Below are 22,880 nucleotides of genomic sequence, written 5' to 3' on the forward strand. Positions count from 1 at the left end.
CGTCTACCTCATCCTCCTGGTCTGATGGTCTATAGCAGATGCCCGCCACAACATCACCCTTGTTGCTCTCATCTCTAAAGTTAACCCAAAGATTCTCAGCAGGCTTTACTCCAGTTTCATACTGGAACTCTGAGCAATCACACTACTCTCTTATATATGGTGTAACTCCTCCACCTTTCCTCCCCACCTGTCCTTCCTGAACAGTTTATACTCATACATGACAGTGCTCCAGTCATGTGAGTTACCCCACCAAGTCTCTGTTATTCCAATCACATCATAGTTTTTTGACTGTGCCAGGACTTCCAATTCTTCCTGCTTGTTTCCCAGGTTTCTTGCGTTTGTGTACAGGCAACTAAGATAACTAGCCAATTGCCCTGCCTTCACAGCATGAATCAGGAGGCCTCCCTGTTGCACCCTACCTTGTGTTTCCTCCCAGTATCCCACTTCCCCTCTTACCTCTGGGTTTAAGTTACCATCCCCTGGTGAACCTAGTTTAAAGCCCTCCTCACTAAGTTAGCAAACCTACATGCAAAGATGCTCTTCCTTCTCTTAGTTAGGTGGATCCCATCTCTTCCTAGCAATCCTTCTTCCTGGAACAACAAACTGTGGACGAAGAATCCAAAGCCCCCTCTCCAACACCACCAGCATAACCACACATTTACCTCCACTATTTGATGGTCCCTACCTTGGCCTTTTCCTTCAACAGGGAGGATGGAGGAGAACACGACTTGGGCCTCATACTCCTTTATCCTTCTTTCCAGGGCCACATAGTCTGCAGTGACCCGCTCAAGGTCATTCTTGGCAGTATCATTGGTGCCCACGTGGAGAAGTAGGAAGGGGTAGCAGTCTGAGGGCTTGATCAGTCTCAGCAGACACTCCATCACATCCTGAATTCTAGCTCCAGGCAAGCAACACATCTCAAGTTTCCCGGTCTGAACGGCAGATGGATGATCCCGACCACCACCACCCATCTCCTCCTGTTGGGAGTGGCGGTCATGGAACCTCCATCCTTAGGACAATGCATCCCATGCCTTCTGGTTGATGAGGTCTCCTTCCGATTGCTTCCCTCAGATAACTCTTCCATGACTCATTAAAGATACAGACTACTAAGGAATAAGTATCAGGGACACTGGCTGATCCAGATTCAGACACAAATTCAATCTCCACCATAGCTACAAATATTGGTGAAAGCCAAACACAGGGGACCATTTTCAAAGACTCTTGTAATTTTGAAACAAAAAGAGGAAATGTATAAAGGACCCTTACAACTCTGACCCTCCTAATTTGTCTGCTCTTCTATCTTACCAAGTTGCCCATCTAACCTCTTTTGCTCCACCAGTGATGCCCTGGTCCACCAGTCTCATCTGCCTGCTTCTCAGCTTGTCACACAAAAGGTTCTGCACCTTCTTCTGTGATACCCCTTGTGCAATGAACATCCTTTCTTAACTGATCAGTCAGACAATACCCCTTTCCTCAAGACCCATCACATCACATACGTCCAACAAGTCACAATAATTCAACATTTCTGGATACTTTGCATATTTCTGACCTAAACACCACAGCTTATTTGCCTTATGCATTTTGTTACACCTTCTCTAGGCAGCTGACCTTTGAACTTCACCCCATTCTTGACATACAAGTTGTTCAAACCTCACGTTATAGTTTATTGCTCACCAGCCAATTGCGAGTTTGTAAATTACTTTATTTTTAAACTGTAGGCTCTTCAAGGATGGCACTGGGCCTCTTTTGTTTGAACAGAATCTAGCACATTCAGGGCGCTAGCAAAACCAATAAATAATTCCAGTGTAAAGATGTCATTCAGACACTATCTGCAGAACATTTCATGTTCTGGGCAAGTTTTAAACACTTTCATTTCAAGTCTTACCTTTAAAAAAAATCATATAGTATAAAAGAGAGGTAAAATTTTCAAAGGCACCTAAGTAGTCTCTTAAGCTTCCCATCATTTTGCCATGGAGTTTGACTAATCAGTGTGACAGGGTCAGGTCAGATGGCTACAGGAGAGTGTTAGAAGGCAGATATATTAGTCCCAGAATAAGTAGATCCCTTTTCCCTGGGTAAGGTAACGGGCAGTTCCAGAACAAGAAGAAATTGCTAGAATCAATTAGGACAGGCAGGCTAATCAGGGTACCTGAGTTAAAAAGGACCTCACTTCAGTTTGTAGCATGCATGCAGGGAACTGGGAGCAAGAGGCACTAGGAGCTGAGAGTGAGAAGGCATATTGCTGGAAGACTGAGGAGTACAAGCATTATCAGACACAAGAAGAAAGGTTCTGTGGTGAGGATAAATAAGGTGTTGGGAAGAGGCCACGGGGAAGTAGTCCAGGGAGTTGTAGCTGTCATGTAGCTGTTACAGGAGGCACTATAGACAGCTGCAATCCACAGGGCCCTGGGCTGGAACCCGGAGTACAGAGCAGGCCCGGGTTCCCCACAAACCTACCAACTCCTGATCAAACACAGGAGGAATTGACCTGGACTGTGGCTTCTACCAGAAGGGAAGGTCTCTGAGCTGTATCCTGACCACATGGTGAATCTCTGAGGCGAGCAAATCCGCCAATAAGCGCAGGACCTACCAAGATAGAGGAGAAACCTTGTCACACCCAGGCATAAAACTCAAACAATCGGGCTCCATGTGTTGAACCTTGCATATTAGGAGGTGAACTCCACTTCCCAACCTGGGAATTGCTGCACAGCAAGTGTGGTAGCTGCTGTAGCCCCTTTATGCCACTTGTACATTGTATTAAACTCACAATTTATGGCACCAATAGCAGCAAGAATTATATCCAGTAGCCACATAATAGAAGCCCACACAATACTGCAGAGGATTGCTGGGGGGAGTGGTGGCTTCTTAAGGCTTGTGCATATTCTTCCTTGACCTCAGCCTTCCTATCTTCAGCTTTGGTTAGATACTAATTTTTATCTCAACTTTTCAGAGACTGCATTAGTTGCCAGATGACCTTCTCACTCTTCAAATCTGATTTTTTTTAAAATGGCCTTTGATCAACACTTTGGATTATGCCACAGGATTTTGAAATATTTGTGACAAGTTAGTCATATGGAAACAAAAAAAACAATACTTGGCTGGAATACATGTGCCTTTTAAATAGAATGTAATTGCTAGAATGTTTTAAAAATTCAATACCTATCATTTATTCAAACAAGGTTGGCTCTCACCTGTTTAACTGCACAAATTATTTAAGTACTCTATTACTGTATTCACTAATGAGATTAATTATGTCATAAAAATAAGACTTTCTGATTTTATTTTAAAAAAGGAAGAGGAAATAATATTTCCAAAGTCAGGCTAAATCGTACCATGCAGAGAATGATTTTAGAAAAGAACTAGAACTCGAATCACAGTTCTAATAGGCAGGATCAAGACCTATTTAACATGGGAAAAACCACGCTATTTTAAAAATACTGCACTAAATTTATCCCTGGGGAAATTTTTAAAGCTCCTAAGTGACTTAGGAGTTTAAATCCCATTTTCAAATGGATTTAGTGCACTTTTGAAAATTTTACCCCTTGGCCTCATTAAGGTACATAGGTCTCTGCTTAACTTTAAACATGCAAGGAGTCCCCTTGATGGCTGTGGGACTATTCATAGACTCATAGACTTTAAGGTCAGAAAGGACCATCAAGATCTAGTCTGATCTCCTGCACATTGCAGGCCACAAAAACCTCACCCACCCACTCCAACAATAGACCCATAACCCCCGGCAGAGTTACTGAAGTTCTCAAATCATGGTTTAAAGACTTCAGGTTTCAGAGTATCTACCATTTACACTAGTTTAAACCTTCATGTGCCCTGTGCCCCATGCGGCAGAGGAAGGCAAAAGAACCCCTCGGGTTCTCTGCCAATCTGACCCGGGAGAAAAGTCCTTCCCGACACTAAATACAGCAATCAGTTAGACCCTGAACATGTGGGCAAGACCCACCAGCCAGACACCTAGGAAAGAATTCTTGGTAGTAACTAAGAGCCCTCCCCATCAAGTGTCCCATCACCAGCTGTTGGAGATATTTGCTGCTAGCAGTTGCACAAAATTAGGCACATAGTTAAGTTTCCTGTGGAATCGGTATCCTATTTTGCAGCAGGGTAGGGTGCTTTTGCTCCTGCTCAAGGGGACAGCACAGCATACCACATAAAACAACCCAGCATGCCCTGATCTCATTTATACCAGCATAAGGGCCTGATCATATTTATGTAAAGTTAAGCGTGTGGGTGTTTACAGGAACAGGCCCTACATCTAGCATAGCTATGCTGAGATTAATGCAGTTACACCAACCTTAAATGACGTGAGAGGTGAATCAGCCTCTATGTCTCTGTTTCCCCTCACCGATGGATAGCATGTTAACATAAGACTCAGAAGGTTTCCCAATTTCCTTTTGAAAATCTTGTTTCTTTACTTAAGTGACAATCATGTTAAAAGTCACATTCCTTTAAAATCATGTTACTTTTATTACTATAATATCCCCAATTGTATGAACAGAAAGATTTTTTTTTAATTAACTGATTTTTCACAGTTTCTGCTGTGCTTAGTTTTTGTGCTGCATTCTGCTTGGACAAACTTTGGTTTGTAGTCCACGTCATTTGCTGTTTCTTGTGCATTATTAATGATCTTACCAAAGCTGGATGAAAGAGACAAATGGAATGGGGTCAGTTGGAAGAATGGGATAATGAGAACAGAGCTATCATGAGTTAGCACAACATCAGGGTTTCAGACATTGCAGGGGAGTGTTTAAAATTGGTTTTAATGAATTTGTGTTTTAAAATTACAACAGTTTACAGATTTGGCGCTACAAAACATTTGTGTGTGCACAAAATCTAAGTGTGGAGCCTAAACTACCTGCAAGTGTTCCTTTAAAATCAATCAAGTGTACACAGTACACTAAAATAACTATAGAACCATTAGTTATAAGCACAAGAAAACATTTTGCTCTTTAAAATACAAGGGAAAATACCTACCTGCAACTTATTTCTTAAGGGACAGGTAGCATTTGAATACAAAAATTGTTTATTAAAGTTAACTAAAACCCTTCTTCCTCAGAACCATGACTGGCACAAAGAGAAAAGGTGTAGAATGGAACTTAAAGGAACAGAGCCCTGTGATACTGAACGAGTATATGGCACTGTTCCTAGAATTATATTTGTGTTTGACCATTGCACTGGGAGTGTACTTATCAGTTACTGACAAAGAAAGAGCTCAAGCACAGCAGCACAGTAGCAATGTTACAGTGGATCGGCGGTTCAGCACAGTAGGTGGTGACAACTGTCACAGGATTATACTGAAATTGGGACAAAAATCTCCTGGTGCAGTTCAATCAGCTGTCCTTCAAAATCCAGCCAATCTTAGTGGGATGGAAGCCATATGCGGCAGAGTGTTGGAGCACCTCCAGCAGAATTTACACTGTGACCTATCCCGCATCCTGTATTTGACAGTTCGCTTGGCAGTTATTGCAGATGTGGTTTTGGGAGCTCTTCTTCTCCACTCACCATTATTTGTGCAATTCCAGTGTTGTCAGTGCTTTGCTACAAGTTTGCAATGCATGGTTTCCATCCCACCGGGATTGTCTCAATTTTGAGGGATAGACTCTCAGCTTATTCTACTGAAACTGGAGATTCTGTCCCAGCTTCAAATCAGTCATGCTAAATCTGGTCATCTCTTAACCAGGCTGAACCTCTTCCTCCTCTGTAACACAGCCTATTGGAGTAGCACATCTTCACTTTCTCTGACTTCCAGGCAGGTGGCTGCTCGCACACCTCACCAACCTGTCCGCTGCTTATTCTGAAGTGATGTCCAGATCAGATTCTCTTTGAGGAAATCTTGGTCCTGCTAGCAAAAGGCAGAGCAACAAGATAGTTTTTCATAGTGAAAGAACACTTTAAAACCAAAACTCTACTAGCAATTCAAATCACTCACTTTGACTAGTAATCAGTAGGTTATATAATTCTGCACTTTTTGGGGGGATCATGCTAGGTTGTATTTCATTTTAGCAACTAGTGCAAAGCATAACTGTCATTCAAAAAATTGCCTAATGTATGGCACTATTGCTAATACTATAATTTGCTGATCCAAGTGTTTAATTGTTGCTGAATATTCTTTTCTGACCTTTCCAGTGACATCTGTAATGTAGGAAAGAACTTATTTATACAGAGCTAGGGCATTTCATTCAGTATTCTCTGATGTTCCCTTTTTCCAATCCTTGCAACAGGTTTTACACAATCTGGTATCAGACCCTATCACTGCCTCAATTTCTTTTTCCTGGATACTCAGAATATCCCTTCTCAAGGTCCAGTTTATCAACGTGTCAGAATTCAAACATCAGCTTAAATCAAACAAGCCTTTCCCTCATTTCAGATTCACCAGCCTCTTGCAAGATGTCTCCCCTAACCTACTACCCAGCATTTTCTCAAGTCTTGTCAGGCTTCTGTTCTTATTCCTCACTCCAGATAGCTCCCACAGGCCTCTCCATCTGGTTGGGCTGGAAAGTCCCTTCCCCAGTCCTCTCTGATGGTGAACTTTCTACAGGTCTTTCTCTAGAAATCTGCCAAAAGCTCTCGTGCCACCAACTAAGGCTATGTCTGTACTAAAAACCTTACAGCAGCAGCAGCTGTACTGATGTAGCTGCACCACTAAAAGATCTCTCATGTAGCTGCTCTACACCGACAGGAGAGAGTCCTCCCACCCGCCCAATGAGCAGCAGCAGCGATGTTGGCAGGAGATGCCAACAAAGCGCTGTGCACACTATGCCAGCGAAACTTATGTCATTCCGGGGGGTCTTTTTTTCTCACTCCCGGAGTGACATAAATTGTGCCGATATAAGTGGTAGTGTAGACATGGCCTAAGCTAAGCAGATTCCTGTTTCTCTGCCTCAAAGCCCAACACCTGGGGAGGCACCAGACAAGGCACAGTGAGACTGAGCCCAACTCCCTTAAAGAGCCGGCACACTCTGGGACACTCTCATAGCATTTCATTACCCCAGCCCCGGTGCCAAACAATTATTCCAAGAACGATTTCCCCAGCTTTGTTTTCTAAGCAACGTGTTCACATTTCCAAGCCAAAATTATAAAACCACAATAAAAATGCAAAAGACATTTTAGAAGTACAACAAGAAAAAGGACAATAGTAACTCATTACCCCTTATGGGCCAAGTCCTGCAGTCCTGACTCGAGTTCCCACTGATTTCAGCAGTGTTTGAAGAGTTGTAGGTGGGATGGCAGATGTGATTTCAGTGGGAGTTCTCTGTGAGAGAAGAGAGCAGGACTTGGACCTGTACATGCAGTAGTAGTGGTAATGAATAAGAGTAAAGGGCAAAATGATTTTATTAAATGTCAGTCTTTATTTACTGACTGCTTTTCCTAGTAATATTTACACACCTAATGGTAGGATTTTCAAAAGCACCTAAGTGACATAGGAACACTAGTCCCATCAACCTCAAACAATTTCTCGATTTGTGGAAATTCAGTATGTCAGAAGGTGATTTTGTTTGCAAATGCAGTACAGGCATAAGTTTGTGTTTTTCTCAGAGGAAAGATGTTAATGAAGATCTGGATTTGTCTTTTTCAGCACAGATGAGAATTTTTATGTGTGAAATGTCAAACTTCTCAGGCCAACTCTACATTACAAACTGGTCGACGCAAGATATGCATATAGTCACCGCAGTTATTATATCGTTTTTGTGCGTGCGTATTTGGCTCCTTGCTTTGGCACTGGTGCAGACTCACCAGGAGTAGCTATCCAAGTGTGCAACCCACCATTGTCCAGCACATTGTCTTTGGGAAGTTTTGGCAATGCATAGTGGGGCAGAAAATAGCCGCACAGCAGTGACAGGGAGCAAGGTGTTAACTTCCCAGCACGCAACTGTCTCCATCCCATAATGTCATCTATAGCCTTTTTAAAATATCTCCTTGCAGTCCGCCATCTCTGACAGCAGCATGGAGCCTGCACAGCTCTGCACTATTGTCACAAATGTTGCAGGCACAGGACACATAATCCTTGGGTATTTGTAGAGCCATAAGAACTGAATCAGCATAGACCATGATGATTTTGCGGAGGACAGATTGCTGTGGGATATAGCAAGAAACAATTCAGGGTTGTTGGTGGCGTTCACAGAGCAGCTGAAGATGGTGGAGTGCTCTTCTGGACCCAAGAAACAAGCACTGGCTGGTGGGATTGTATTGTAATGCTAGCTTGGAATTATAAGCAATGGCTGCAGACCTTTCAGATGCACAAGGCCACATTCCTGGATCTGTGTGCCAAGTTCGCCCCAGCCTTCCAGTGCAGGGACGCCATAAAGAGAGCTGCACTGACAGCAGAGAAGTGAGGGGGGATTTCACTGTGGAAACTTGCAAAGCTGGATTGCTACTGGTCAGTGGAAAATCATTTTGGAATTGGAAAATCCACTGTGGGGGCTGTTGTCATGCAAGTGTGCAAAGCCATTAATGGTTTCCTGCTGCGCAAGACCATGACTCTCGGCAACGTGCAGGAGATGGATGCTGTATGTTTAGTAAAATGCAAGATAATGGATGGATCTGTAGCAATGGGGTTCCCAAACGGTGGTGGAGTTGCCAAGTGTTCAGGAACCGCGGCCAATGGGAGCTGTGGGGGCAGCGCTTCCAGGTGCAGGCAGCACACAGAGCCCCTGGCCCGTCTGTCTAGGGCCCGCAAGGACATGCTGGCTGCTTCTGGGAGCTGCATGGAGCCAGGGCAGGCAGGGAATTAGCTGGAGTCCTCACTCCCTCCCATACCCCAACTCCCTGCTCCAGCCCTGTGAAAATGATTGAGGGTGGGGGAGAGCAAGCGACGGCAGAAGGGGGGATGGAGTGAGTGGGGGCTTGGCCTCAGAGAAGTGGTGGGGCAGGGCCTCAGGGCAGGGGTGTTCAGTTTTGTGCGATTAGAAAATTGGCAACCCTAAGCACAAATATCCCTATTTTGGCATCTGATCACCTTGCCAGAGAGAACATCAACAAAAAGAGCTAGTTTTCTATGGTTATGTAAGAGTTCATGGATCACCAGGGATTCTTCACCAACATCCATATTGCTAGTCAGGGAATGTGCTTGACTCTTGCATCTTAAAGAACACAGGACTGTTCAGAAAGCTACAGGCAGGAACCTTCTTTCCTTATTGGCAATGTTGTCAACAGTGATCCTGGGTGACCCAGCTTATCCCTTACTCCTCTGGCTCATGAAGCCATACACTAGACACCTCAACAGCACTAAGAAAAGATTCAACTATTGGCTCAGCTGGTAGAGAAGGACAGTTGAATGTGGTTTTGCTAGATTGAAGGGGCTCTGGTATTGTTTAATCACAAGTTTGGATCTCCGTGAAAAAAACATCCTAATGGTTGTAGCTGCCTCCGGTGTCCTGCATAATATCTGTGAAGCAAAAGAGAGAAACGCTGCTGCCGGAATGGAGGGTGGAGCAGCTGTCTGCTGAGTCTGAACAGCTCAGAGAGGCTTTGAAAGAGCACTTTAACAGTAAGCCACAGTAATGCGTTGTGGTGTATTGTGCTCTACCTTGCCCTGCTGTTTTGGAGCTTTTTAGGAATTGTGTGGTGCTTGGTATACAGCTATGAACATAGCTGGTAATGCACCTATTAATTTTGAAGTGCTGAGTGCTTTCTGAACTACAAGGCACTCTGCAACATATGTTGTAAACTAATAAAGATTAATTATTTTCCAAATAATAGAATGTTATTAAGTAACAAAACCAGTACAAAAACCATCTGTACCATTTAAAAGCAAATACATTAAAAACTTAATATATTAATGGAATAGAACTTACCAATGGGAAAGAGCATTCTAGTCCATTTTACCTACATATACAGCATCAGTGGATTTCACAGAGCAGTGCATGTGAAGCTGTGGTTGTCCTTAACAGCCCCCTGATGTGGAGTGGTAGGGGTAAGGTTGTGGCCCCTGGTGCCACGTGCAACATTGTGATGTATGTAGGGAAGTGCTGTAATGGAGTTCTCCATGGACTGCAAACAGAGGCAAGCCCAAGATTGTTGAACCTGCAGGTCCACTAGAGAGTGCAGCATCTGTGTTTGCTGTCAGAGGAGCCCCATTCTGTTCTGCTGAATCTACTGCTCCTTTTCCTGCTGAGACTCCTGGGTCTTTCTCCTGTCCGCTCTTTCCTTCTCCAGGCTGTCTGCATCCTCCAAGCCCTTTGCTTACAGTCTGATGCAGCACTGGCTAGCAGGATTTCATTGAACATGTCACCTGAGTCCTCTTCTTTCTCCTTCTTAGCTGGCTCAGGCATTCCAAGGATGTGGAGGAGGAACCCTCAAGGCCTCGATGGCAGCAGCTGCAAATAAAACACACAGAGGAACCATTGTCAGTATAGTCACAATTGAAAGTGACAGTTAAGATTCAGAACTCCCCTCCCTTGCTCCCCTAAAATTTTAAACAAGTCTATTGACACTTCTGCTTTGGAGTGCTTGTGCACATGCCATCCGCAGCACCAGCCATTGTGAGTATGGCTCACAGGCAGTGAGGCAGGAATTGCTCAGTTGCATGAAACTATGAGTCTAGGGCAACTGCACTGAATACTGGTACCATTTTCTACATGTGGTAGTGATTTTAGCTGATATCTCACTTCAGCAGGTAACAAAGGCAGAGAAAGCACAGTTACAGCTGGCGTCCTAAAGAGGCCCATATGCTGCTAGCCTCTTTACTGCAATGGTGCCTGCCGAAGTTATTGCTGAGTGGCATGGGAAACTGTCCTACCACAGAGGAAGACATAAGGCTGCCATCCCTAGAAACTTCAGGAGAGGACTGCAGAGCATCACCATGAAAGTTCCATCACAGTCTCTCAGGAGGATTCACAGGACATTCCTGTGTACATGAACTAACTGCTCTCCATGACCCCTCCATGACCCCTCCTAACTCTAAAGGGGAATAAAAAGCAGATAATAAGATACCTCTCTTCGTTGTACCTCCTCCTCTTAAAGTACAAGTAAATTAATGAAAAATGATATCTGTGAGCTGCTAAGTTAGGGGCTTCAATGTAATGGAAAATAAATGTACACACTTACCTGAGGTTCTTTCTCCTGCACTGGGCTCACCCATGATTGACTGCCGAGACTGACTGGACTGCTGTGGAGTCTCATATAGGTCCTGGCTCATGGCTTAGCTGGACCCGCACCCCTGGTCACATGTCCTCCATCTGCCTCCTCTTCCTTCTGCAGCTCCTCTTTGCTGTTCTTGCGAGGGGCCTGCGATTTTGGTTTCTCAGATTTATCCTCGGTGGTCTGCGGGGTGGTGGTGGAGTCTCTAAGTATGGCATGCAGCTCTTTGCAAAAGCAGCAGGTCTGTGACTTGACATGGGATTGACATTTTGCCTCCCAGGCCTTCTAGCATGCCTGCCACAGTTCCTTCGCCTTCACATGGCACTGCTGTCGGTCCCCACCGTACCTACAATCCCCCTGCAATCTGCTCATAGATGTTGACGTTTCTATGGCTGGTTCAGAGCTGTGCCTGCACAACTCCTTCTCCCCACAGGTCCAGGAGATCCAATATCTCCTGTCTACTCCAAGCTGAAGCATGCCTGGAATGTGTAGCCCACAGTTCAGCTGGGCAGTTGCTCACAACAATGGAGAGCAGCTAGATGTGCTCACCAACCTGGACAGTCAGGGAAAGGCACTTCAAAAATTTTAAACAGGAGAGGTGGGTTCCAGTCTCCGTGACCCCTGGGCAGTGGCATTCACAATTGTGACCAGAGCAAACAGTGTTGAGGATTGTGCGACAGCTGGGTCAACATAAGTAATGCAGCATCTACACTTGTGCTGTGCCAACCTCAGTACATCGACCATGGCTCAATGCTGCTCAGGGAGGTAATGTTTGTCAATGTAACAGGACACTTACATCAGTGCGAGCCATTTAAGTGTAGACAGGTAGATGCAAGGCCATTTATGTTGACCTAACTTTGTAGAGTAGACCAGGCCATAGTAGAGAAAAACCTCTATGTAACAGCTGAAATTGTACTAACAATTAGGAAGCTCATTGAAGAATCGAGTATTATACACATTTCAGCAGTTTAAGACTTTAAAATTAGAAGAAAATTAATCACTAGCAAGACGTAAATAAAAAAATCTAAATTAAATAAAATACAATTATATTCTTTCTTTAGAATCATGATTTGTATTCACTCACTTCATCCATATAACTGCTGCCTTGCAGGAAATACTAGTACTGCACATTTCTCTGGCTTTTCAGTCCTGATCTGGAAGCAACACCTTTCAGAGTGAAAGTGTAGCTCAGCCTTCATGGCATAGTCAAATTTTGCTGAAATTTACCTGGGTTTCCAATTAGTGATGGTTGTTTTGTGATGTAGATGCCTGTCAACCAGGATCAGAGTCTACTAATTGATTTAAACCAACAGTCAACAGATTATATGGTTTACAGCAGCTGATGATCTGGCTCTGAATATGTAGATACGAAGTAAAGCTTCTAAATAGAAAATCCTGGGCTTCTCAAATTTCATATTCTGTGCAGATAAGTTGCATGGATAGAGAAGAATAGAAAAGGGAAGATGGATAATGATCATACTCCTGTAGTCTATTTCCAACATTCATCATCCAGTCCTCATCAGGTACAAGTACAAACTAACATGTAGAGTGACCTATACTAAAATTATTACAATTCAATCCGCTGTCCACTGGAATAATAGGACTCCTAGACCTGCTAGCTGTGGTAAGTTATCACACAAAAAGCAAAAGGTGCATGACAATACAAAGCAGAAAACCAGGGGCAGGCACCTGAACAACCTTTATAATTAATTCAGCATATGGAGTATAGTAGATGGCAAGCTGTATCCTACTATTTTCAGTGGATATTGCTACTGGTTATATCCAGTATTCCTCCTCATATATTTTTGTATTTCTCATATATTTTCACTAGATAATTAGGCCCAACAACTCCTGTGTTAGCTCAGCACTTTGAAAATCAGGGCTTTCTCATTTACGCACCTAACTTTAGGCAGTGTCACTTAAAGCCTTCACACTACTCACTGCAGCCCCAAAGTATGGACCTGACCTTGCAAACACTTACGACCATGAGTACTCTCATTCCAAGTGTTTTTACAGGCCCATAACCAATATTTAGGTAAACTGCTGAACTTTTCTAAATTCCATTTTTCATAATTGCTGATTGACGAGGCATTCCGTTTCTGTTCAATTCATAATCAGCCTATTTTATCCAGTGATGCCACACAGTCACATGAGTGTCATCACCATCATTTACTAAAGGAAATGTGATGTTTCCAGTACTGGCTTTGCTATCACTGAATAAATCAGGTAAATAAGGAGGGTGATTTTAAAAGAATATGCTTCATTTTTAGATCTTGGGAATCAGCAATGATTGGGAAATGAAGTATGTGAAAAGGGCAGTACAAAATGAAGTCCAGTACATTATTCTAACTCTAGCTTTATGATATTCTGTGATGCAAATAAAAGGTCTTCATTTTTAAAAGTTGGGACTGGTTGAACACATGCATTCCAGTTATTCAGCCTGCAAAAGGATTAATTTCTCACGAGGGCCCAATTTCAGTGACTTCAGGATGAGATTTTCTCATGCAAAGAGTTGGGCTTACTGGGTAAGATCCTTAGCTAGCGTAATCAGCATAGATCCAGTGATGTCAACAGAGCTATGTTGATTTACATCAACTCAGGATCCGGCCACACATCTGGCAGATAAACTAATATCCAGTGTCCTGACTACTAGCGATCTGAACATAAGCACTAGTAATTCTAGTTCATAAAGTTACAGTCATGAGCCTTGTTATAAAAATAATTTTCTTCCCACTTTAAAACTTACTGATTTACATGTGACTATATTACTAAATTAAAGTACAAACTTCATACATGATAAAGCTTGGTAAAATAGATCAAGACATGTCTATTATAATACTATGAATGACATTTCACCTAAATTGAATCACACTTAACTAATACTTTCATGTTATTTTTAACAGAATATTTCTCATGATTTCCTAACTTATTGCTCCGTATTTCCCAAATGTAAAGCTTTCAACATCTTCCTGAGTATCTTTTGCTCCATTCCTAGTACTTTATTCAGCTATAGAGAAGCTTGTAACATTAACAATCTAGGACTCTCTTTAAAACTGCAATGTAGCCATTAACAAGTAAAATCTGCAAAACTGACACTTTAACTATGCTGTGTCTGTATTGATGCATCGCTGTAAAAAGCAGCCATCTTTTTAATTGTCACTGTTCTGTTTTCAGAAATCAACACAAGCTTCTGCGTAAATGCACAAGCATTTTTTTAAAAAAAGCACATAGCATTTAATCCTTTAAAAATCTGCCATCTGTTAGTATCTAGACACCACTTTGAAAATGTGCCATGAAGTACACATGTACAGGTAGTCTGCACTGGGTCAGTAAACAATGTTACAAATTAATTTTTGTGACTGCTGAGTATTCCTAGTGACAAAAGAAAATTGCTTGTTGCGTGTTTAATGGAGTCTTCCTAATGCAAAAGTCGCGATCATGATACTAAGCTTTGTACTTGTGTATCATGTTAATGCTTCCACTGTAACCATAGTGTCAGTCTACATCACAGCCATAATAATGAGAAAAGCATGTAGCATCTTCCTGAAAAATTTATCTTTTAAAAAAACATTAGGGATAGCATAATGAGCAAAATCAACCAAAGCAGGTGAGCTGACTACATACAGGAGAAATTTTTTTCCCCCTAGAAAACAACACAGCTACATATTGGACAGCGATGTCCACTTTGCATTCTGGACTTTTGATAAGAAATACAAGGTCAGTAATTTCCCCTTAAAACTAATATGGATATTTAAAAAAAAAAAAGTTCTCATAAAAATACAGTTTAGAACTGTATGTATTATAAGGTCATGCACTTGAATGCATGAAAGCTGTTAATATGTTGACAGGAACTGTTATCAATATATTACTATTTTGACAAATTCATTTTATTATAAAGGTCTAGTGTAGGAAGCAGTATTGCATCAGACTGGATGGTGTAAGGTAAAAGACGGTAACAATGTGATTTAATTTAATATGCTCAGCAGGTACATGTTAAACAGTTGTAGCTACCAGGATTACTGTGTTAATGGGCAGACCTTAGAACTGATAAGCATAGTTTCCAAGACTGTTCATCAGACTATATTTATTAGATATTGCAGGCATTAAGGAGAAATTGGCAACTCCAATTTCTGTTCTTAATTTCTGAAAAATAGCAAGAATAACAGAAAAAACAGCTGCCTTCAATTACAGACCTAAAATGAGGAATTTATTTATCTTATTAAACATAGGAACCTCATCTTTAACATGATTAAAGGTCCAGATAGTGCATACTTACAATGCACAAGTATATTTGTTTGACTGAACGTGGTTTAGGCCATGTACATTTTCCTTGTAGTTTAAGAATCATAAGGCAACTTCATGTATTTGATTTCAGAGAACATTTCTTTTTTCTAGGCTTTAAACTTCAAATACTGCTGAAGTTGTTAATAAATGTGTTGTTTTTATTTATTTTTATTTTGTTTAGAGATGGCACTAGATATAGGCTTAATCTAAGCCTCTAGTAGCTCAGTGAAAACAGCTGAAGAAACAGTTTGTTGTCCTGAAAGCAAGTTTGTTGGATGTTCCTACCTATTAACAAGTGAAATAATCACATGCAGTATAGTAATAATTATGCCATGTTCTATCCTATACTGATCAAAGTCAGTAAAGCAAGATTCATTAGATAATTTTGGAAAAGGCCAACGCTGGATCCTGCCAGTATTTGGCCGCACCCTTCAAATTCTAATACTTAAATAGAGAACAGGTGTATCTGCTCCTGCTGCACCAATAAAATTCAGACCATAAGACATCACGGCATGAGAGCAATGCAAAAATGCACATCCAGCACCTGGATTCTGCTGGATCACCCAATTTTTGGCCACGACCACCCTGCCCTCAACTCTACTGCATCAATGGAAAACAAATGTAGACACTCTTTTTACTCCCAACAAATCTGGACCTCAATGCATCTCAATACAATAGCACCACAAATTCCTGGATTCGCTACCGGGATCCTGACAGATCTTGTCAGTTTTGGGGCCCAAACTGCTAAATTCCATTGCCTACTTAAAGAACGTATTTAGATGCTCCTATTGCACCTTAAAAATCTGAACCCTGATGTGCCTAGCACAATAGCACTGCCAAAATTCATATTTGGCATCTGAATCATTCAAGGTCCTGCCAAATTTGGGCCACAAACGCAGAATTTGTACCATAAAAATAGAAAAGTCTTGCTTCTACTCTTCCACCAAAAAACATGAGCTGAATCCTGGTCTGATATTCCCATTGATTTCAGTGGGGCCAGGATTTCATTGCTGGTTTCAGATACAAGATAGCTGCAAAAACCTTTCCAAATGAGCTAAGTTTTGGCTGCATAATACCCAGTTTTAGCATCTAAACTTGGTAAAAAAGCAACTCTGATAGTCCACCAAAATAATACAGACCCCAGGCATTGTGGTGCAACATATTTAGCAGAAGTTATGTTTGGCTTTATAGACTCATTTAAAGCTATACAGGTTAATTTTAATATTAAAATAAAAAATATACAGCCCTCATTTAGTTCTTAGTCAATCAGCATAAATAGGGCCTGATTGTCATTTACACTAATGCCCCTTTCCTTCACGCTGACACCTCTTTATATCCACTTTAATGCTCCTTTACACTGCCATTGCGATGTAAAGGTGCCCTTTCGTGTAAATTAGAATCAGGCCCATGATCTGCCAACTATTTTCTAGTTTGGGCTCTGGTGTTTTGTTGTTATTCCATCTGCTAAACAAATAATCCCCAGATTTGGATTCTTCATCAAGAATAAAAAAACATGTAGGTGCACATTTCATAACATTATGGCTGGTCATGTATGGAACATCCCAGATCAGAGGATTGTTTCTAATGCTTTCTTGTGAACATTATTGTTAACATTATTTACAATACATATAGCCAACTTTGTTGCTGTTTCAGTGATACATTATAGTTGTGAAATGCACATCTCCAAATGGTTTTTTGTTTGCAGTGCAATTGAACCACAATATGCTGGGACGCTGGATTAAAGATTCTGCAGCGCAGTGGGGCTTGGGCACCTCAGATCTGGATATTTAAGGGGCAGCTAAACATGTGGCTTAGTTAGGCAGTGGAATTTCACAGACTAGGACCAAAAATTGACAGAATTTAGCTATCAAGTACCTGCAATACAACTGCATTGGAATGCACCGAGATCCAGATTTTTGGTGTCAGAAGAATATCTATGTTTGTTTCCTATTGCTGCTGTGAAGTTCGGAGTTTGGGATCAAAAATTGCCTGGTTCTAAGTATCAGATCTGGATTTTGGTGGTGCTTTCATGCCAGGATCCAGCATGGTCTGGATTCTGTTGGTGCAACAAGAGCATTTATAGGTGTTCTCAATTTAAGCATTAGAATTTGGGAGATGTGAGCCACATTCTGGCTCCATCAAGATCTAGCTTCTGGATCTGGGTTTTTGCTGCATTGTTACTCCTGGATGCACTGGGGGTCTGTCTTGTTTGTTTTGTTTTGTTTTTCTGGTACAATAGGAGCAACTAGACTTGTTCCCCATTTAGGCAGTGACATTTCGGAGGCTAGATCCAGTAGGATCCACCTTTTACCCAGACTCAATGATTCCCCCTCTCCAAAAAAAAAAAAAAAATAATTGTAAAGCACATCTTAGAGAAGGGAGATATGCGGTAACAGTGCCTGACTGAGTATAACAAAGCCTGGAAAGGCTTCAGAGCCATTTCATGCCATTGGCAACCTAACTCTGCAATGAAGGTGTTGCATCCCCAGCTGTGCCTTACAGAACCATATGCATTTACAGTGCAAACACTTACCCAGTCCTCAAAGTGGCGGCTCCCATTCTGCAGCAAGTCCTCAAACTGTATAGTGCAGTTAGCCACAAAATCATCGTACCCAATGGGGGCATCATGGAAAACAGCCATCTCAATCTTCCTGCCATTGCAAACGTCAGTGACAAACTCATCATTCCAGGCAGGGCTGTTAGTCTTTTGCTTGGTCGAGGTCTGCCCGATCCTGGAATCGTCCACGTTGAGGGCGATGTAAGGGTCCAACAAAAAGGTCTGTGGTCTGGGACCCACCGCATGCCTCAGCGACCAAGGTGTGGGTTTCAGATTCACCGCCTCGCGGATCTTGATTTTCAGCAAGCCATTAAAAACCACCATGGTTGGATGGCTTCACTTTTCCTGGGATTAAGCACACTCACTCACACACACACTCACACACACAGGGAGGGAGGCAGGGAGATCTCACCAATAAATAGGAGAGCAGGTCTGCGCGGCGGGGGAGACCACAACGTGGGGGCTCCCTTCTTGTTGCTGCTGCTACCTTTGATTATTTAGCCTTTGCTCTTGCGACACCCCGTGAATACATACAATGTGCCTGTGTTTCTAACGGAAAACAAGGGAGGAAGGGAGGGAAGAAGGGGGGGACGGCCGTTTGCAGAAACCCCCCCCAAAATACAATCAAAATCCGAGCATAATAAACCTGGGGGGGGGGGGGGGCAACAGACTTCCCCTTCACCTAGATCATAATCCTGAATCAGCCTTTGCAAAGGAGGCAGAACCGCGATCCGAGGCTCTTGCTCACGCTAGTACTGTCTGTGGGCAGCAGCAACACACACAAACCCGAACCACCAAGCCAAACAACCAGCCCTGCCTACTTCACACAGCCTCTGCTCAGAAAACACACACCCGGGGACCTTACATCCGCATAGGATCGAGGAGCCTCCTCGCCTTCTCCTCCTCCTCCTCCTCCTCCTCAAAGGCCAAGGATCCAGTGGAACGAATCCAATGCATGAGGGGAGTCTGCTCCGGATCAGGCTCTTTGGAGATTTAAAAAGGCACAGGGTGACCACCGCCTTCTGGATGGCTAGCGCTGCTGGCTCGCGGTGGTGCTGGGCTGAGTAGCAGCAGCAGCACCACCCCACCTCTCTTTGCCTCGCTCTCTCTAATGCAGGAAATGCGCAAAAGACGTCAGTGTGTGTGAATAGAAAGTTTTGCCTGTTGGGGGAGCAATACGATAAAAGTGAGCATGAAAGAGCAACAGCTACAAGCAAGTCAAGAAACCACGACTGGGGTCGTGACTCTTCCAGACTCAATAAGCGCTGCCTTGCATATGCATGGGGTGATTTGTTCAGGGGTGGGGGAGTGGGGGCTTCTTCCTTCTCCCTCCAGTCTGCTCAAGATAAACGTTGTGAGCCGTGGGGGGGGGGAACACCCCTGATCATCTTCCTCTGAAGTTTTAAACAGCGCCCCCGTTTTATGTCAGTTCTTTATCACTCAAATCCTGCTCCCCAATAAACACTGCAAACATCTACCCCCCACCCCCTCACGCAGTCTCCCGCGCTGTGTACTGTTGTTGTTGTGTTTATTCTCACTCCGGTGTGGATGATCCCAAGACGTTACTGTGATTTCTTAGCCTGCAAGTCTATAGTTCAAATGTGTATTTGTGCAGTATACGGCACAGAAAAGAGATGTCAACGCCTAACGTAAATATTTCTTTCTGAGGAATTTCCACTGCGGCTGTTTGTTGTTGTTTCCTTTACTTTCTTTCTTTCTTCTCTGTAACAACACAAATCCCACTGGGATCCCTTTCGGGCTCTCCAATCTGCGATAAATTGTTGTTGACAAATGCAAGCTTCGGTTTTTGGACTCCTTTTCCCTTGTAATCGCTTTGATCCTCGCTGGCTGACAACATTAACCCCTCAGCTCCCCGTTGCAAGCAAACCCAGCAGAACGTGTCTGCCTTCTGCTGGTGCATCCTCTCTACCCTCCCATTGGGCAGCAGCCGCAGCATAGACACCCTGACGTCATTTTAGGGGCAGAGCTTTTGGCTTCTTTAGGAAGAATTTCCCCTCCGTCTCCAAGCGCTGGGAAGTGAACTGAGAGCCAAAGGGAAATCGTCCTCCAAGGCAGAGCCGAGATTTGATTTGCGAGGAAGGGGACCTGGAGTCGCTTCCTCCTGGGTGAGGAGAGTTGTTTGGAACAAAAGGCAGTGCAAAGGACCCAGGAGATTTTACCTGGAAAGACAATTTCCCTGACTGTTTTGCCTGGAAAACTTTGATAAGTAATACTGCCTGGGTAAAAATAATGTGGTTTTGCCACCATTGCTAGGACTGTAATCAAATATGCCAGCCAAAACCACACACTTAAACTATAAACTTCATATGCCTTTGTCATGAATCAGTCTCTTTTTCTGCTCTTGATCATCTCATATTTCAGAGTGCATATGTCAACGTTAACAGAATTCACATAACATTAGTAAGTGTTTAGCTATTTTGTCATTGGCTGTCCTCCAACGAATACTGGAAATAATACCACTGGGAAATACCTACTCAACCTGGAGGTTATTAAATGCAAAAAACCACCCTACTACAACACTATGGGTGAGATTCTATCAAATCTGTCATGTAGGGATTTATACCATTCTCATCAGCATGGTATTTGAGAATTTTACAGTAAAACAGGAGAGTCTTTCTCTTCACATGATTGTAGAGAAGTCTGGGAACCATCATGTTACCTAGTGTTTCTATTATGATCATTATTACTGATTTTGTGTTATTAACTTATTAGCATTGTTTTGTTGTGGAGAAGCAGAAGGCAAAGAGATGGATCCTGCCCTTCGCTCTGAAGGTGGTAAAGATTTGAGTTCATTCTGCTCCCCTGAGGAAAAGAGTTCCAGTCTATGAGCTGGCTGCCAAGGAAGTTCTGTCTCCAGCTCTCATGAGTCTAAATCTAGATGGGGACAGCTCCAGTGTTAACAGGACAACAGTCATGGAGGGTCAAATATTGGATATCAGGCATCTTAAATCCAGTCAATGGAGAGCTTTAAAGATTAGCACTGTGGCCTTGGTCTGAATCTGACATTCACTGGGGAGCCAATATAATGACTAGAACAGAAAATAATGTATTTCCACAGAAGAGTATTGTTTAGCAGGCAAGCTGACGTATTCTGGACCTGATGGGATAGCTTCAGGATTTGTGCATTAGTTCCCATGTATTGGGTATTGCACTAAAAAAGCCTGAAGGTTATGAAAGCATGACTGTTAGTACTGTATCAGAGGGGTAGCCATGTTAGTCTGGATCTGTAAAAGTAGCAAAGAATCCTGTGGCACCTTATAGACTAACAGACGTTTTGGAGCATGAGCTTTCGTGGGTGAATACCCACTTCGTCAGATGCATGTGGTGGAAATTTCCAGGGGCAGGTATATATATGCAAGCAAGCTAGAGATAATGAGGTTAGTTCAATCAGGGAGGATGAGGCCCTGTTCTAGCAATTGAGGTGTGAAAACCAAGGGAGGAGAAACTGGTTTTGTAGTTGGCAAGCCATTCACAGTCTTTGTTCAATCCTGAGCTGATGGTGTCAAATTTGCAGATGAACTGAAGCTCAGCAGTTTCTCTTTGAAGTCTGGTCCTGAAGTTTTTTTGCTGCAGGATGGCCACCTTAAGGTCTGCTATAGTATGGCCAGGGAGGTTGAAGTGTTCTCCTACAGGTTTTTGTATATTGCCATTCCTAATATCTGATTTGTGTCCATTTATTCTTTTCTGTTAGTACTATGTGTGTTCTTCTGGCAGACCACAAATAGGAGAAAGCATTTCTGGTGCACATTGCTACTTCATCTCACAGCATCAGCCAGAAGTGCAGAAGGACCCCGGTACTAGTCACAGTCTCTGGGCAGACTCCCTTAAATGGGGAGCAAAGATATGATGCCAGTTATATGAAATGCCTTCCTCAACCACCCAGCATTACATCTGTCTTGTTCAGTTTCAGACAGCTGTTCTGTATCCGTACTTGTGATTTCACTGAGATAGTGTAGTCACTGGGAGATTTCACATGCATCAAAGTCAAGAAATACAAAATTTAAATACAAAATTGACTCCTTCAAAAACTGTAACTTGGTCTGCTTGGGCACACATAGTATTTTGTATTACATGATATGATGTTAATTTTAGTGCCTCAGAGAGAGATTTTTAAGTGCATTAAATGGCCCTCATTGGAGGTTTTGTGTCATGTGCCTTAGGTATGGTTACTGTGGGAAACACTTTGAATTTCCTGACACTGACGTAATGTAAAAGCTGAATTCTTATATTGCAACAATGTATTTTTTCCATTTAATTCCTTTTTATTTTTTTAAAAAGATAACTGCAATCGAACATATAATCTGAATGCACAAGACTCAAATAAACACAGTGTATGCAGTGGCTTTTAATATTCCTGCATGTCCATGAGATCACACATGCAAATGAATGCATATTTTCAATGTATTGTAAGTCTAATCACTGAAATAAATATATGTGCATTTATTTCAGTGGGTGGATATTCAGTTATATGTGCACACAATATGTTTGCATACACGCATACCATACATCTGGTTTTATATACTGATGTATACACAGATATGTTGTGTATGCAGATATCTGGCTATCTGCATCTATAGCCAAGTTCTGTTCTCTAATTTTAGTCAATGTGAGTTTTGCTATGCACTCAGTGGGACCATGATCTTGCTGCAATGGGACAGCTTGCATGAGTTAGGACTAAAGAGCTCAGTAAGGATTGCAGAATACATTACGTTGTATTTATTCATTTATCAGATGTTTTTAAATTTTGTTCAACAAAAGCATAAATTTCTCCATGTGGATCATGTACCTGCAAGACTAAACTTTTCAAAGTAAAACAGCTATAGATTTACTCACAGGGCACCTGAACCATTGTTGTAAAGTTCAGTTAAAAACAGGTGAAGGAACCTGCTTCAGATATTCCCTCCACAAATTCATCAGTAGAAGAAAAATC

General features: G+C 42.5%; 1 protein-coding gene across 6 annotated transcripts in view; it reads right to left on the bottom strand.

Annotated features, from left to right (window-relative positions):
* The window catches only part of PRKCE (protein kinase C epsilon), a 498,124-nt gene extending 478,128 nt beyond the window's left edge, over positions 1 to 19,996 (bottom strand). For 2 of the 6 annotated variants that reach the window (XM_050951833.1, XM_050951832.1), the window contains exon 1: positions 17,906 to 19,996. In XM_050951833.1, the coding sequence (XP_050807790.1) occupies positions 17,906 to 18,253 (348 nt within the window). In that variant the 5' untranslated portion in view covers positions 18,254 to 19,996. The remainder of the gene's footprint in view (positions 1 to 17,905) is intronic. The other 4 variants (XM_050951835.1, XM_050951834.1, XM_050951836.1 and 1 more) reach the window with 3 other exon arrangements.
* Between the last annotated feature and the right edge of the window lie 2,884 nt (positions 19,997 to 22,880).

The sequence above is a fragment of the Gopherus flavomarginatus genome, chromosome 4 (assembly GCF_025201925.1).
Source record: "Gopherus flavomarginatus isolate rGopFla2 chromosome 4, rGopFla2.mat.asm, whole genome shotgun sequence".
Taxonomy (NCBI): domain Eukaryota; kingdom Metazoa; phylum Chordata; order Testudines; family Testudinidae; genus Gopherus; species Gopherus flavomarginatus.